Consider the following 17,685-nt stretch of genomic DNA (forward strand, 5'->3'; position numbering starts at 1 on the left):
TTAGTAGCTATCTTGGTTATCAGATCAACTATTATAGTATCGAAGTGCTTGTGTTCAAGTAAGTAACCCTTATTTTACATGATAATGCCAGTCACAAAACTTTTATTACAGTATATTGTTATAATTATTTTATTATTCGTTATTGTTATTAATCTCTTACTGTGCCTAATTTATAAATTAAACTTTATCATAGGGATGTGTATATATATATATAATAATATATATAGGATTTGGTACTATCTCCAGTTTCAGGCATCCACTGGTGGTGGTGGAATATACTCCGCAGACAAAGGGGACTACTGTATGTTTATATGTCTGCCAGTGGATAGATATCGGGACAGTCATAATTAAGACCATGTTATTTTACATTTAAATGTACATGGCTAATTAAATTAATAAATTAAGTATGAGTATGCAGACATTTGACTAATTTTATTTCTATTTCTAAAATTGTATTTACTCAAGTTTGGTCAGATTGCTTTTAGGCCATCTTTTTGTTGCAAAAATGGATGTTCTCTTCTAATTAGAGTCCTCTATTTTCAGTTATTTATAATCATCAGGAATCAGAGCTTTGGGCAAGAATTGGGGTGTGATAAAGATGAGTGTGGCAGTGGTGTGCCTGTTTAAAAGGGAAAGGCTGGAGGCTGAGTGCTTACTGAGAGGCTATGGGGCAGGGGCAGGTTAGGTGGGCCAGGGTGTGGCAGAGAGGGAAGACTCAAATAACTGGATTTCTTTGTTCTGGCAATAGTCTTCCAGCCCTGAAAGCTTTTTGGTTGTTGTTGTTTTTTAATTGAGGTATAATTCACATATTATAAAATTCACCCTTTCAGAGTGCTTTTAGTATATTCACAAGGTTGTACAACCATCACCACTAATTCTTGAACTTTTCCATCACTCTGAAAGCAAATCCTCTACCCTTTAGCAGTCATGCCCTATGTCCCTCTACTCTCATCTCACATGCTCTAAACATCCACTAATCTACTTTCTGTCTATAGATTTGCCTGTTTGAGATGTTTCATATAAATGAGATCATACACTTTATAACTGGCTTCTTTTACTTAGCATAATGTTTTCAAAGTTCATCCATGTTACACTATGAATCAGTGCTTCATTCCTTTTTATAGTTGAATATTCTATTGTGTGAGTATAGCACATTTTCTTTATTCATTAGTTGATGGACATTTGGGTTGTTTCCCTTTTTGGCTATTGTGAATAATGCTGCTATGAACATTCAGGTACAAATTTTTGTGTAAACATATGTTTTCAGTTGTCTTGGGTAAATATTTAAAAGTGAAAATGCTAAAGAGCTTCCTATTTCTTTCAAGAGCTTTCTCCAGATGGATAGCCTCTTAGGCCCATATTGGAATTGTCATAGTTTCAGTGGCCAGGTTCCCATTCTGTTTTGGTTACTTTGGGCATTCACATTGCCACAAACCCCCTCGGGCTGTGGGGGTTTATATGACTAGATGCCTCAGGATACTTGCTGCCCATAACATGGTCAATCTTTGTTACTTGGGTTTTGAGCACATCCAGGATTTGCAGTTGACACTTGAACAGCTAATTGTCTTCTTTTCATTCCTTACAGGTTTTCAGAGTCAATGATAAAAAGGCACATTTATTGTTTCTCCTATGCACCTGATCATGCTCATGTTGCCTAGTTCCTGGGGGTATTTTAGTTTAAAGGTATAGGGAAAAGGTCTTGTCTTTGACCTGATTCCTGAGTATTGTGAATCCAGCGCAATGTAAGCAGGATACATTCAGTTCCCTATACCCTGGAGGAGTTCCAGCTCAGAGACCTGGTTGTGTTTGTTCCTATCAGGTTTCTAAGCTCAGCTGGGCCTCTTAAAGGTCAGAGAACAGTAGTTTGGATGCCTTGTCCAGAAAAATGCTTCTTGCAGCTCTTCTGAGTGCTTGAGATGAAGGGGGCTCTCCATTGCTAGGCATTCGCCTCAGTAGTTTCAGGACAGTATTGGAGGCCTGAGTAAATAGCTGAACCAGACTAGCAAAGATCTATGTAAAGTAAAGCAGCTGTCACCAGATAAAATCAGACAGCTCTAGTTTGAAAGGTCCATGAGGGCAACGGCTGTTTCTTTTTCTTTTTCCTTCACTACCCAAATGTTTTAGAGCTGGACCTGGCAACATATGATATACTAAATAAATACTTGTTAACTGAATTAATAGTTGTTGAATAAAGTGGTTTCTGATGGTATATTCCTTCTTCATAGCCCTTAGGGATCTTCTTTGTTTCTGGATAATATAGATGGTTCTCGTCCTCTCAACCTGAGCATCCTCTTGACTTGCCAGATTCTGGTACTTCTAATACATTATATATATATATATATATGAATGATTTTTTAAAAAAATTTGTATAAGTTTATTTGAACCAAACTGACAACATATGCCAGGGAGCTGGTACTTCTGTAATCTTCAATAGCAAATAGTAAAATACTGTTTCTTTTCTGACAGAGATGGCTACGTCTTGTTTGTTCTAGATTCTAAATTTCCTGTCTGATTCTTGTCCTCATACTCTGGGAAGTAGTGAAAAGAATAATTTGGAAAGTGCAAGTAGGTTGTTAAGGGCCTTGCATTTAATCTTTAATTTGAAGACATGGGAGAGCCATGGGAATGTAGCAGAATTAAAATGACCCTGTAGGGAAATCCTCTTGTGGTAGTGTACAGATTTGACTAGATGGAGAGAAACTGCAGACGAAAGGTCCTTTAGGATCTAGAGCAGTAGTTGAGATGTGAGGACTTAATGGTTTGCACTAGGGGCTGGGAGAGAGATGCAAGGGAAAAGTCAGTTTTGAAAGAGTGTGAAGATTCTCTAGCGTTTAATAACACTGGGTATTGGACAGAGGGACAAAACAAAGGGCAGATTCAAAGGCCACTCAAAGGTTAGGTTCAAGGTAGTGCCTTGAACAGAAATAAAGCATCTGGAGAGGGAAGGCATTTGGGAGGGAGGTATGAAGATGATTGTTTTAGATGTACTGAATGTAAGGTAACTGTTAGAGACACAGCACTGGAGCTTGGCAGAAAAACCATGAGGTATTTTGTTATCTTTTATACCTTTTGTTCTACCACTTAACTATTTATTCTGCAGCTCTCTCTTTATTTCATAGTTTATCTTTTGAGCAAAATACCTACATCTGCCTATCACCAATAATTTCTAAAAGCATCTATATCAGTGAGGATTAGAATCAGCTGAGAGTGACAGAATGCTAGAGATAACTATGGCTTAAATGAGTACATTTCTCTCTAATGAATGAAATCTAAGTCATCCAGGCTTTCTTGCAGTGGTGCCATAAAAATCAGGGACCCAGGCCCTTTCAGTCCTCAACATGTACTTCTACCTTATTGTTCAAGATGGCTGCTTGAGTGTCAGCTGCCACTTTGACTTGCCAACCAATGAGAAAGAAGAAGGGGTCAAGATGGACTTGGCCCTACCTCCGGGATGTGGCAAGCACTATTTATGCTTATGTCCGGTTTATTAGAATTTAATTTTTTTTTTTTAATCCTCACTGGAGGACATTTTTCAGTATTCTGTTGAGATAGAGTGGGAGGAAGAGAGAGAGAGAGAAACATCGAAGCGAAAGGGACACATCGAGGTTTATTAGAATTTAATCATAACCATACTTAACTGCAGGGAGGGCTGGGAAACTCTTTTAATTCAGGCAGCCATGTACCCAGTTAAATTCAGGTTTACTTCCAAGGAAAAAGAAACAAATAGACATTGGGAGACTACTCAGAAGGAGTCTCTTAATTTTCCAGATTATGAACCAGATTGCAAATTCTTTCAGATTATATCACTTATTTCTCCAAACCTTAATTATCTTTATAACAATAAAATATACTAAATAATAATAAAAATGTACACTTCTATTTTTATATCCTTTAAAATGACACAGAGTGATGGCTAGAAGCTCAAGCATATGCTGTGGACTACACCAGCATTGGTGTCAGTGTCTGAAGTTTGAATACAAGATCAGTAGATTCGGAAGCTAGAGAAGTTACAGAATGATAAAGACCATGTTTTACCTGGGCTGCTTTGCGTGTAGCTTTTCTGCATGAGTTGTTAAGTGTTATTACATATAAACATAGAAGATTTATAGAGGACAGAAATAGAATGCCTCCTGTCTGAAAGTACCAGCATTTCAGCCAGGTTTATCTTAGCAAGAAGAATATATCTTAGTCTTTTGTGTTTCTGGGTGCTCTCACTTTTCTTAAGTATGGTTTATCATTTTCTCCTCTCTGGGTCACATCCAGCTTTGTCCATTGTACATGCAGCTCACCGTGCACTTGATACCTGAACTGTTGGTGAACTGGCAACACAGTTGACCTCTCCACAAAAATAGTCTCACTCCTTTTGTCTCGCTTCACTTCCGACAGTATTAAAGAACTCTTTCCATACTGTATGTGTCCTGATAAGAATTTCAGATAGAAATATGTGCTTCTTATTTGTTTAAAGTGTACTTGTTTATTTCCTCAGGCTATAAAATGTAATCTCCATGAGAGCCCTGCTAAGCCCCCCAGGCCTAGTCAGCTGAGAGAACATATATGTTGAATAAAGAAGAATACATATCCTGGCCCTGGCCAGTTTGGCTCAGCGGTTAGAGCATCGGCCTGCGGACCAGAGAGTCCAGGGTTTGGTTCCTGCTAAGGGCACGTAGCTTGGTTGCAGTTTGTTCCTGGCTCCAGTTGGGGTCGTGTGGGTGGCAGTCAGTCGATGTGTCTCTCTCACATTGATGTTTCTCTCTCCTCCCCCCTCTCTCCCTCCTGCTCTGTCTGAAGATAAGTGCAAAAATGTCCTCAGGTGAGGATTAAAAAAAAAAAAAAGGAATCCATATCCTGTTCTGGCTAGTGATTTTGAGGAATGGGGAGGTGGTAGGGAAAAGGATAAAGGCATTAACTTTATAAAATTCTAGAAGTCTTCCCACAGGAAGAAATAATCTTAGTACATTGAATTGAAATCTTTTTGAGAGGAGCCAGTTGTTTGTTGTAATGTTGACTGTTTCCCGGAACCTCACGTTGGTTTGCACTGCCCGACACACAGCCTTTCAACGGGACAGAACACGAAGTGGAATTATCTTAGAAAATTTGGACAAATAGTCTGTTCTCTATAACAGAACCCTCATAATACTTGCTAACATTGCTCAAGGCTCTCCCTTTTTAAATGCATTTTTCCCAGTTTGTCTTATAAAGACAAGAAAATTTCAATTATATGATCACTTATTTTGGTTACTTTGATAGCCTTCAAGCAAATATAAGGGATATTTTTTAATACACTAGATGGTCTGAGGGTGTTTGTTTATTTGTTAGTTTATTTTTATCCTCACCCGAGGACACCTTTCCATTTTTTGTTCAGGTAGAGTGGGAGAGAGAGGAAGAAAGAGAGAGAAACATCAACGTGAAAGGGACACATCGAGTGGCTGCCACCCACATGACCAACCAGGGCTGAGGACAAACTGCAACCGAGGTACATGCCCTTAGCGGGAACCGAACCCGGGTCTCTCTGGACCACAGGCCTCCATTCTAACCGCTGAGCCAACCCGGCCAGGGCCTGAGGGTGTTTAAAGGCATCCAAGGATTGAGTCTAGGGCCTCAGTTTCTAGGCACTACAGGTCTGATCAGGAGGGTTTCGGAATGGCTATGGGCTATGCCTTTGTAGCACTTGGCAGCAGCTCCAGTTGGGATGTCATTAGAGACCTCTTGGCTTTGACTTCTCCCAAAGCTCATAGATTACCAGAGATATTTGCCCTGTGCTGAGATCATCCCCTCATTCTCTATACATATCTGCTGTAGAGGCAGCTGTGATTGTATAGCTCAGCAAATGTTGCTTCCTCAGTGTGGACTGATTTAACTTAAGCATGTCTCAGTGTGAAATGGCACCTGTTATTTTTGTTCGGGGTTGAAGTTTGATAATTCTTTGTTATTTGCAAGTGAGAATGAGGAGATCTAAAATGATTATGGACCCAGCCTCCTGTCCAATGGACCTTTTGTGACTCTAAGCTTTCATTCTTAGTCTTGTAGCTTCTGTCAGAGTGACATTGGGTCTATAGCTTTTTGCCTAAGAAAAAAAGAATGGTGGGTGTTTTCCCCAGCGGTGGTTGAACAGTGTGTGTTCAGAAGTCTGGTGGCTCTGTATTTTACTCATCTTTTCAGGGTGCTGTTTTTGTAGAAAGTATGTCAGCAGGGTTCCCTGAAATGTCTAAGTAAGGACATTAAAGCCGGAGAGGCTAAGAGAGACAGCCTTTCAGAGAGCTAAGGTTCTTGGGTGGGAGGTAGTAGATAAAGAGCCAGTAGAGCCCTGGTTGGGTGGCTCAGTTAATTGGAGCATCATCCCATACACTAAAAGGTTTCAGGTTTGTTCCGCTGGGGTTCGTGTGGGAGGCAGCCGATTGAGGTCTCTCTCTGGTCACAAATAAAAATAATTAAACACACACACTTACACATATTAAAACCCCTGTAATTTCCTAAGTGAAAAGAATGAATGGAACTTTTTAAAAAAAAAGATTACAGAGCCCTGGCCGGTTTGGCTCAGTGGTTGAAGCGTCAGCCTGCAGTCTGGAGAGACCCAGGATTTGGTTCCCGCTAAGGGCATGTACCTCGGTTGCAGTTTGTCCCCAGCCCTGGCTGGGTTGTGTGGGTGGCGACCAGTCGATGTGTCCCTTTCACGTCAATGTTTCTCTCTCTCTCTCTCCCTCCCACTCTATCTGAACAAAATATCAAGGGGTGTCCTCGAGTGAGGATAAAGAAAAAAAAAATTACAGAAAAAGGGGGCCAATAGATATAATCTCTTTTCAATGGTGAGGCCAGAAGAATAGCTGCTGGTTTTGGGGTGGGGGGGGCACCTGGGGAATACACTGCAGCCTCTGCAGTGGGCTCAGCAGTCTGGCTTATGCATGGTATTGGGCTATGGGCCTTGGCTGCCCTCCTGGCTATTCCTGCCACCTCCCGCCATCAGCTCCGTAAGAAAAAGAAATGAGAGAAATGGTTTGCTTACATTATTCAATAAACTCAGCGAAATAAGAAGCTTCACATTTCCCACATTGATTTTAGAAACTCCTCTCTGCACAGTGACTGCGTTTAGAGACCTGATGGTAAAGCAGGTGTATGTGCTGAATTTAGGAGAGCAGGGGGCTAGAACAGTAGTCACCTCAGAATGTGAAGGAGGGCCATAAAGCTGCCGTTCAGCCCTTGGGAGAAAGGGTCCTGATTGCCATGGACTTTTATCTGGGACTGAAGAACTCTGCCTTGTATACCCCATAGTTATTTTAGGGTTAACTGAGAAAACTGTTGGGAAAGAACAAGCTGTGTCTTGCTTCTGTGTTCTACTTTGTGAGTACTTGTGCTTCATTATGGCAGAAATGGAGAAATGAGAAAAATTAAATTAAATGGAGGTTACAGAAACTTGAACTCCAAAGGGAATTCTGAGGATTATCAGTGAAATATGTTCAAGTGTAATCTTCTACTCCACTAAAAATTAGGTCATATCTTTCTTTTGAAATAAATTTTTTATTAACAAGGGAACTCTTAACTAGTCTGAGGTCCTTGTAAGCATTCAATGAAACATTGCCCTAAAGCTGCCCTGGCCAGTGTGGCTCAGTGGGTTGGAGCATCAGCCTGTGCACCAAAGGGTAGTGGGTTTGATTCCTGGTCAGGGCACATGCCCAGGTTGTGGTTTGGATCCCCAGTTGGGAGGCAGCTGATCGACGTTTCTCTCTCTCATTGATGCTTTGCTCTCTCCACCCTCCCGCTCCCCCCCCCCCAATAAAAATCAATGGAAACATGTCCTTGGGTGAGGATTAAAAGATAATAAATAAATAAATAAAACTTATAAAGTTAACAAACTGAAAGTTGCAAAAACATTTGCATTTTAGTGGTTCACAGTTGTTCAGTTATTCTAAGTACTAATAGCTGGAACTTGAAAATCATTTCTTTGTAGTAGAATGTTTGTAGTAAAGGAATTTGCTGAGTGCCCCACCTTCCTGGCAGTCTCCGTCTCTGGTGGAACTTCATTTTCTCAAAGGAGAGAGAGAGACTTTTGGCTGTTTTGATTATTTACTTATCTGCTTACTAATTTATGTGTTTGCTCATATTTGCCTCTTTGTTTTTGACCCAAATGACTCTTAGAATGGGAGAGTCCATGTGGATCCCTGGGTAGACAAATCTGTTCTTCCTAAATCTTTCCCTTAATGAAATTATCTCTAAGACTTCAGATCGCTGGTATTCTTCCATTATGACAAGAGGCATTTTCTGGAGGAACTGGGATCTTAAAAGTACACAAAAGACTAGCAGGGAGTAGTGGTGGAGTGGGTGGAATATATTCTCAGCACCAGATGCCTTTAAAATAAGCCTCTGTATGTCAGGGCCTGGCCTAGAGTATATTGTGTTCCTGGAGCAGAGTTTATCTGGAGACCCTGACTTTGGCCAGCCCTGAGTCTGGTGGGTGGGGCTCAGTGAAACACAGGCCAGCCATATTGCGTCAGCAATTACAAATAAGGAATTAGCAAGACATTGGTTGTGTCCTCTTAGGAAATGACAGATAAAACTGGTCAGATAGTGAAAATTGTTAAGGAGGATTTTAGAAAGTGTTTTTGTTGTGTTTTCATCTGGACAAGAAAAGATATCTCAATATAAGTAGCAGCCAAGAAGTTAGTATCTTCTTGCCCGTCAACCTTAACCTGGACCCTGAAGTGGGGTTCTGTTTCCAGTGGAGGTCCGGTCCCATCAGGGCCTCATCTCCCGGCTGCTCAGAGGGCAGCTCAGACCCTGTCGGGTGAAAGGCCAGTCTAGGCAGAGAGTACGGAGGTCGGTGGACAGAGCTGCAGAATTGTCACAGAAGATTCTGTGTGCTTGCCTCAGGATTTCTGCCCTCTACTTTCCCTCTTCTTCCTTCTCCTTTCCTCTTTCTGTCTCTCTTTGGATTTGGCCTTTGGGAATACTGAGTTTTACAAAATGTTTGAAATATAACATATCCTTGCACCTAAAGAATGAGCTTGGTTGCTTTGCAGAAGATTTCTATTAAAACTGCTCTTTTGCAGTGTGGCTCAGTGGTTGAGCATTGACCCATGCACCAAGAGGTCACCAGTTCAGTTCCCGGTCAGGGCACATGCCCAGGTTGTGGGCCGAATCCCTCAGTGAGGGGGCATGCAGAGGCGGTCAATTGATGTTCTCTCTCATTGATGTTTTTATCTATCTCTCCCTCTCCCTTCCTCTCTATCTAAAATTTTTTAAAAAGTCATTTAAAACAAACAAAAAAAACCTGTTCTTTTGTACTAAGAGGAGTAACACATCTGTTTTATACCTGCTGTTGTTTATCTTGCTTTATTCTTTTGCTCAACGATTGTTGTAACTCCTGGTAGCAGCTACATACTAGCAGCCCTCTTTGTCTTAGGCACAGCACCTAAAATAATTGGATATGCTTTAAGAACATAAAGACCACCTTGAGCAGGCTAGTTTGGGGATTGGCAAAGCTATCAAGAAGCAGGTCTTGCCTGGCCGATGTGGCTCAGTGGATTGAGCGTCAGTCCCCATGGACTGAGAGGCTGAGAGGTTCCTGGTTCAGTCCCTGGTCAGGGCACATGCCCGGGTTGCGGGCTCGATCCCCAGATGGGGATGTTTAGGAGGCAGCCGATCAATGTTTCTTACATCGATGTTTCTGTCTCTCTCTCTCTCTCTCTGAAAAAATCAATAAAAACATATTTTAAAAAAAGAAGAAGCAGGTCTTTATGGTAGTCTTTCTAAAAACTCCCTCTGGGTCCATTGCTTGTGAATTTCTTTAGACTTTACCTTATACATCTTTTTATCAGAAGTCACCTTTTTGATGTGGCAAGTGTGATGAGTTGGCTGACTCCCTGGAAGTTTAAAAACAAAACGAAACAAAAAAGCAATATGATGAAAAGAAAACCTAACTCTTAGTCATCTGTGTGTTGCTAACAAGCTGTCATCTTTGGCAGGTTGCTCCATGTGTCTCAGCCATACTTTCCCATGTGGAAATAGGTTTTATATATGTCCCACTTGTGAGGATTGAGCGAGATGACATTTGTGAAGAATGCCTTTGTAAACTGTAATTGCTTGGTGAATAAAGATTACTATCTCTGATAAACAGTACCAGTTCTCAGCCACCAGTAACCCGATTCTCCCATCCTGTGTTTGGAAGAAGCACAAATCTACGAAGAGGGATTGCTGATTTTTCAGTGTGAGTTGTATTCACAAGGCTCACATACTTCTCCCCTACCTTTGATTTATTTTCTTTCTTTCTTTCTTTCTTTCTTTCTTTCTTTCTTTCTTTCTTTCTTTCTTTCTTTCTTTCTTTCTTTCTTTCTTTCTTCCTTCCTTCCTTCCTTCCTTCCTTCCTTCCTTCCTTCCTTCCTTCTCTCTCTCTCTCTCTCTCTCTCTCTCTCTCTCTCTCTCTCTCTCTCTCTCTCTCTCTCTCTCTCCATGCTTCAATAAGATGATCTTTTGTGTCACACGGCTGCTATATTCTCAGTACAAAGTTTAACTGTGACTGTGCTTGTGTTGGAAATCCTTAACAAAGATGCAAAGCTCCTGGCCAGAAATGTGTCCATTTCATTGTCTCTTGTTCCTCTCTAGTACCCTCAGAATCCCTGGGCTTGGTTATGAACCAGCTTGAGCGTAGGGTAGAGCCTCAGTTTTCTGACTCAAGTCCTTCTTAGGGTTGACAGTCACAAAATGGAGTTGTGAAATCAGCCCGCACACCCAGATTGCTCTTTTCCAGTGTCTCTGAGGTGGAGAGGAAGGATTTGCTGTGCTGTTCAGGAAGGCATTGTCTCTAGCTTTTTGCAGTTTCACATTGAGACCCCTTGAGATGTACTCAGGGACACCTGTATGTGACTTCATCAGGTGAGAGCTCTGGGCTTGGAAGGATTTTAGCAGGTTTTAATCTAATTTAAACCAAGACTGTACTTTCAGGAATCATTTCTATAGTTTGTTAATCTAGGTTAAATCTAATCTTACACTACTGAGAAAGGAGGTATCTTTGATTTTACTTTGAAATATATGGTGCCTCTTTAGGAGCCACGCTTGGTTAATCGGACATCGTCTTCATGTTACCTTTATTTTAGTAGCTTAATAAATGACCCAATAATTCAAATGGTGAATAAAATTCTAATGTGTGAAGATGGTAGATAGGCAATTAAAAGTGAACAACCAAAAAGTAATGAAATCATCCTACTTATTTATTAATCCAACTCCCTGCAGGTTGCTTCCCTAGAAGACACTGGCAGATCGTTGCTTTGTGAAATCTGAAGAAAGGGCATTGCAGGATTAGGGAGGGGTCTGGGGTATGTCTTGGCTGCCTGTGTAAGATAGCAGCTGGGGAATGAACTCATGGATGAACACCATTGTTCTCATTCAGGTTGCTCCTGTGTCTCTTTTTTCTTATTAAAACAACAGTGATGTTAAAACCATTTCCCATCTTTAGCAGTGGTCTCTGGCAGCCTTTGTCTAGCCATGTGTAGGCTGAAAGGCTGCCTTAGTTGTAGGGGACTCTGAGGAATAAGAAATCATAGCTTTTGTAATACATGACGTGAAGGTAATCGTAAAGTTTTTTTGCCGATGAGTACTTCTGGCAGGGGGATTTCCCTACCTTCAACAGAAGGTCATCCACAGCTCCTGGACTGCATGTTTGTTATCTGAGAAGTATCAAGTGCTCCTTGCCTTAGTAATTCCTGAATGAATCTACTGATGCCTCCAAGTGGTGAAATCAGAATTTGCAATGGACTCGAACTCACAGTAGTGCCTTGTTAGAATGGCACTGTTTACTGTTCAGATGGCAGCCCACACTTTTTATGGGCTGGGTGGCCGATGGTGTTCCCTTCGGAGCTACTGTGCACTCCACATGCCAGTTTTCCCTGGATAGTTGGGGCCATTCAATCTTTTGTTCACAAGCACTTATGAAGTCCCTTTCCTGTACCAGGTACTGTGCTTGGTACTGGTAATACAGGGCCAGGAAGTCTTAGCCTGGATGCTACGATTTGGCCCAGCAGTTGACTACTAACACTAAGTGCTTTAATAAAGATGCAGGTTCTGATGCGCAGTAACCATACCCTGTGACAGTGTAGTCCTTCAGCAGGGTGAAAGGAGTTGTGAATATTACTACCTGACAAGCAATTGAGATGGAGTAAGTGGCTGCTGGACCCGGCCCAGTCTTGCCTGCTGGTGCTAGTCCTTTTCTAGCACAGAGGGGTTGAAGTGCATTTACTGAGCCTTCACTGTATTGCATGCTAAGCTCATACAAATGTTAATTTACTTAATTGTCATAACTACCTTGTGAAGTAGGTACTGTCATGTCATCATGTCATTCCTACTTTACATATGAGGAAACTGAAGTGCAAAGAAGTTAAGGACCTTGCTGAAGGCTGTGGAGTGGAGACAGGATCCAGATTTAGGGCACCTGACGCAGAGTCCATGTTTTTAAATGATGTGATATACTGCCTCTAGGTGGAAGGAATACCATCTTGAGGGTAGAGCTTGGCAGAGTGCCATTCCCCTGAGCCTCCCTGCCTGCAGAGCTTTTCTCTTTCTGAGTTGGCTCTTCCCCCTAATACTGAGCAGGAGATGGTGACCGGGGCAGGAGGTCCCTTCTGTATGGCCCCAGATATGAACTTGGCTCTGTCTTTCACCAACTGGGTGACATTGGCTGTCTGACATGTTTCCTCATCTGTAAAGTGCAGATAATGTTACGTCATGGGATCATTTTAGGGGGTTAAATACAACATACTTAACAATATCTCGTTCTGAATAAGCACCTAATAAATGTTAACAGATATTTATCATTGTCCCCCAACCTTAAGAATAAGCCAGGAAACAGTTTCTGAGAGACCAGATTCTGGGACCTAGGTAGGCAGGCAGTTTTTCTTTGGTTTTGACAAGACAATAATTTTTTTTATTCTATGTATTTTTCTTGACTCTTTTGGTGTGAAAAGCAGAGAGGTAAAGCATTATTTGACAGATCAATGGATTCAAGCAAGAAACTGAGGTCCAATTGCAAAGAAAAGCCCTGTATAACTCAGAGCCCTGTCTGAGGAGACACAGAGGACCCTAGAGGGCGGAGAATGAGCAGCGCAGGGGCTAGTTCCAGAGTCACAGCCTCGGTCAGTTCACTTACAAGTGTGGGTGAGGGTCCCTGGCAGTAGGCAGAGATATTTCCCTCTGCTTTAACACGTATCTGCTGGTTAGTGTTTAGTAAACAAAACTTATTTGTTCTTGATATGAAATAGATTCCATGACTTGTCCAAAATGGAGAGGCAGAGGAGCTCTGTAACTGCTTGTTGAGCCCCTTGCCCCACCTGTTCTGTGCCAGACTCTCCCAAAGTGCTGATTTGCCAGTGGTTGATTCTCAGATCTCATGGTAGCTCACTCTGTAGGCTCCAAGCCAGGGTGATGCAGTGGCCACCACCACTGCCACCACCACCAGCCAACGGGTTTCCTGATGTACGGATGCGACCTGCCATGAAGCTTTCACTTTCCTCCTTTCTTCGTGTCTTCCGTGTTGTGCCTGTTTCCCCCGGTGTTTCTGCCATGCAGCCAGTGTTCCAAAGAAAGTTTTCAGGCACCGAAGTTAAGAGCCCTTATTCCCTCTCCAAGGAGTTTTGAGTTAGCCATGGAAAAGAAGACAATTGAGAGGTTCCTGTACCTCTGTGCTGCAGAAGGAGTTTGCTTCTGGGCAGTTTCCAAGCCAGGTGGGGGGCTTCCTGGGGCTCACGTGAGAGTGCACAACCTGCCCAAGGCAGCGCCCCAACCCACAGGAGCCAAGGCCGAAGACTGATACCACCTTCTCCTACTCCCTTTCCCTAAGCTTATGCTTGCTCTGTCACACTGCCCAAGTCTTGGCTTAAAATAGCCATTTACTTCTGTTGATGAATAAGCTCACTCTTTGTAAATGTTTCAGCTTGGGGACTGGAAAGGCTGTCTGTGCCTTCCTGTCTCTCTGTTTCTCTGAGGGTTGATGTTGATGGCTTCTGTCTTTGTCTTCACAGGGAACTCTAATGATCCGTGACAAAGAGGTCACTCTCGAGTATGTACCAAGCCCGGATTTTTGGTACTGCAAACGGGTAAGTTCAGGAGTTCCTTTCCTTAGGAGTAAGGATCTGGACCACACCTCCTCCATGTCTCCAGGAATGCTGTCTGGTAGCAGGCATTGCCAAGGACAAAGCTCTCCTTCCTTACTTCATTTCAGATGAACTGGAGTCAGGGCAAGGCCATCACTCGTTCCTGTTCCCCAGCTGCTGCCTGTGGCCATAGAGGGTTCTGAGCCTGTAGCTGGAAACATTTTTTAGAATGACAGTCCCTCGAGAGAACAGAATGGCTTAGATACATTGTCTTCTTAAAAATGACAGGCCACCCTGGCCAGTTTGGCTCAGCGGTTGGAGCGTTGGCCTGCAAACCAGAGCGTCCCGTGTTCGGTTCCCGCTAGGGGCACGTACCCTGATTACAGTTTGTCCCCGGCCCCAGTTGGGGTCGTATGGGTGGCAATTACTCGATGTGTCTCTCTCACATTGATGTTTCTCTTTCTCTCTCTTCTCCCTCTCTCCCTCCTACTCTATCTGAAGATAAATGCAAAAAAAAAAAAAAAAAATTGTCCTTGGGTGAGGAAAAAAAAAAGACAGGCCATGCCCAGCCAGTGTGGCTCACTGGTTGAGTGCCGACCCATGTACCAAGAGGTCGCTGGTTCAATTCCCAGTCAGGACACATGCCCAGCTTGTGGGCCGGATCCCCAGTGGGGGCATGCAGGAGGTGGTCAGTCGATGGTGATGGCTGTACTCTACACATACAAGAAATCATTGAATCAAAAGCTCAAATAGGTGAATTTTATGATATTTAAATTGTACCTACTGAGGTTTGGATTCTGGCTTCACCACTTACAGCTCTGATGTAATAACAAATCCTACTGACTTAAAATCACAAACATATTCTTCACTCACAGTACATGTCGGGGGCTATGGGTCATTGCTCAGAGTTCTGCTCCATGGCTCTCAGGTGGAAGGAGCGGTCCTGATGTGACTGGTGTTCTCATGGCTAAGGGAAAGAAAGAACAAGATACTCATTCCCACAAGCGGTGGCTCTTAAAGCCTCTGCCAGCCAGACTGTTGTAGGTCATGGTCACTCACACTCATTGGCCAAAGCACGACACGTGGCCAAGGCTGACAGTGGAGAAGGAAATTGCACTCACCCTACCGGGAGGCACCACAGTCACTTGACAATGGGTAGGGCTGTGTATGATCCACTTAACAGAGAAGGGAACAATGTAATAATCGACTATACTGACTTTACTTAAGTTACTTAACTTCTACAGGCCTCAGTTTCATCATCTACAAAGTTGTCTGGATCAATAAGAAAACATGTAGGCCTAGAACATGGCATGTGCTGTTTAATCATTAGCTGCTGCTGTTAATGTTCTCGCCTCTCCTCCGTCTGTGTACTCTTACTCACCCTGCAAGGCCCCATCAGATAGCATCCTCTTCATGGGTCCTGCGCTTTGGTTTCCTGCCAGTCAATTCCCTTCCCTCATAGCACCTGGAAGCTCAGTGGCAAAACTTCAGGGGCTTTGGGGTAGGGCTGTGCTTGGCTTTTGTTCATAGGTTCAGACAAGTAGAATTACATACACACTGCGAAGTGTTTCTTTCCTTGTTACTCACTAGTGAGCGTTCCTTTTCCTTGTAACATCCTCAGAATGCTGCCAGAGGCGTGACTTACATACCCTCCTCCTCCTCCGTCCTTGCCTTTTTTTTTTCCTTTATTGATTTTTTTAGAAAGAGAGGAAAGGAGAGGGAGAGAGATAGAAACATCGATGAGAGAGAACATCAATTGGCCACCTCATGCATGCCCCCCACTGGGGATTTGGCCCATAACCTGGGCATGTGTCCTGACCGGGAATCGAACTGGTGACCTCTTGGTTCATGGGTTGACTCAACCACTGAGCCACACCGGCCCAACTCCTTGCTCTTTTTAAAATCAGTGTTTGAGAAAGAAATTGCTCATTGAAGTTTCAGTTTTAGCCAAACCTGAGTGGGGCTGTCACCACCAGTTTAGTACCAAATTTTGGATGCAGACTGTGAGTGACAGTGATTTGGGGGCAGTAGTATCCAATAAACCATTTAACAGTACAGTTTTCTAAGTCTGTTTCCTATAGAAATCCTTGTCCAGGGCAAAGGCATTTGAGGCAGCTCTCAAACAGCAGCTGATCAGTCCTGTCTGCCAGCTCTGATGCGTGGGGGGACATCAGACTTCATAGGCTTCAAGGTGATCTGGGCTATGGCTCATTTCTTTTAGTTTTGGCAGGTGTTACAGTGTTGGATATATAAAAGGTTTATAAAAATATTTTTAGTAAAATTGAATTCTTTCTCTTTCAGTGTAAGGCCAACACTGGTGGACACCGATCTTCATGCTCGTTCTGCAAGTGCCCAAGGGACGGTGAGTGCTGATGAGAGACAGTTTTTGTGTACTGAGTGAAACAAACTTCTTACTTTCTTTGGCTTTAGAATAGTCATCCCTAAATATGTTGATCTGTAAAGGTCTTAAAAGTGCATGTGACTTCTAACCTCATTTGGCCTGTTAGTGAATGACTAGGATCTCAGAGTCCCACCACAGGAAAGAGATGGGTAGTGGGCTCCTCAGACTGTGGTGGCTAAATGGACTGCTGAACAGAGGTCAGTAGTATTGTGGTTTAGGACACGTTTAGGATGTTAGGTTGGGAAACAGCCCAAATGTTCATCAGTAGATGAATGGATAAAAAAGCTATGGTATATATACACAATGGAGTACTATGCAGCTGTAAGAAAGAAAGATCTCTTATCCTTTGAGACGACATGGAGGGACCTGGAAAGTATTATCCTAAGTGAAACAAGCCAAACAGAGAAAGACAAGTATCATATGATGATCTCACTTACTTGTGGAATATGATGAACATAACAGTCTGAGGAATGGGGTAGTCCCAGAGACGTGGAAGTGGGGTACAGACTGACAATCCCCAGAAGAGGGGGTGGTGGGGGAGAGATAAACCACAGGACTTACATGCATGAACAATGGACATGGACATGGACAACAAAGCTGGGGACAGGGCAGGGAGGGAGGGGGAGGAGGGAATCAGTGGGGGAAAAAGGAGAAACATCTGTAACAAAAATTAATTAATTAAAAAAAGAAAAAATACACTTCTTTAAAAAAAAGGATGTTAGGTTGGGAAAGCGTCTACAAGGCATTCATCCATGTGACACCCCCCCACACACACACACCTTTGAAGTTATTGGGAATCATTTGCTATCATTATTATTTTCTCATTTACACTTTGTAAATATTTCAGGATCTTCAATAGAAAAACATTTGTTGAGGTAACTAAAAATATAAACAAGAGAAAATAACCAGCATTGAGGGTGTATGTTATTTTTATAGAAGAATAAACCTACCAGCTTCTCAGTCACTGGACTTTAACTTTTTCCAGGAAATCTTCAGGTAGACAGCCTTAAAGCGATGGCCGAAGGCATCCATAGCAACAGTCTTATAGCAGTGATTGTCGTTGTGTATTTCTGACATCACCCCTTGAGAAAAGCTAGGCCTGCCCATAAAATACAGTTCCGTGCAGGACCCAGGTGCCTTCTGCACAGCCTGACTGCTCCATCGGTAGAAAGAGTGTCTTAGCTGGGCTTCAGGCTTGTGGCATGGATTCTG

General features: G+C 42.7%; 1 protein-coding gene across 5 annotated transcripts in view; it reads left to right on the top strand.

The window, feature by feature from the left end:
- RBM6 (RNA binding motif protein 6) overlaps window positions 1–17,685 on the top strand; it is a 95,539-nt gene that overhangs the window by 62,551 nt on the left and 15,303 nt on the right. For 3 of the 5 annotated variants that reach the window (XM_036266134.1, XM_036266136.1, XM_036266133.1), the window contains 2 exons: window positions 14,001–14,075; window positions 16,374–16,434. In XM_036266134.1, the coding sequence (XP_036122027.1) occupies window positions 14,001–14,075; window positions 16,374–16,434 (136 nt within the window). Of the gene's footprint in view, window positions 1–10,086; window positions 10,199–12,950; window positions 13,116–14,000; window positions 14,076–16,373; window positions 16,435–17,685 lie in introns of those variants that run through there. The other 2 variants (XM_036266135.1, XM_036266137.1) reach the window with 2 other exon arrangements.

The sequence above is a fragment of the Molossus molossus genome, unplaced genomic scaffold (genome assembly GCF_014108415.1).
Source record: "Molossus molossus isolate mMolMol1 unplaced genomic scaffold, mMolMol1.p scaffold_m16_p_18, whole genome shotgun sequence".
NCBI classification, from domain to species: Eukaryota; Metazoa; Chordata; class Mammalia; order Chiroptera; family Molossidae; genus Molossus; species Molossus molossus.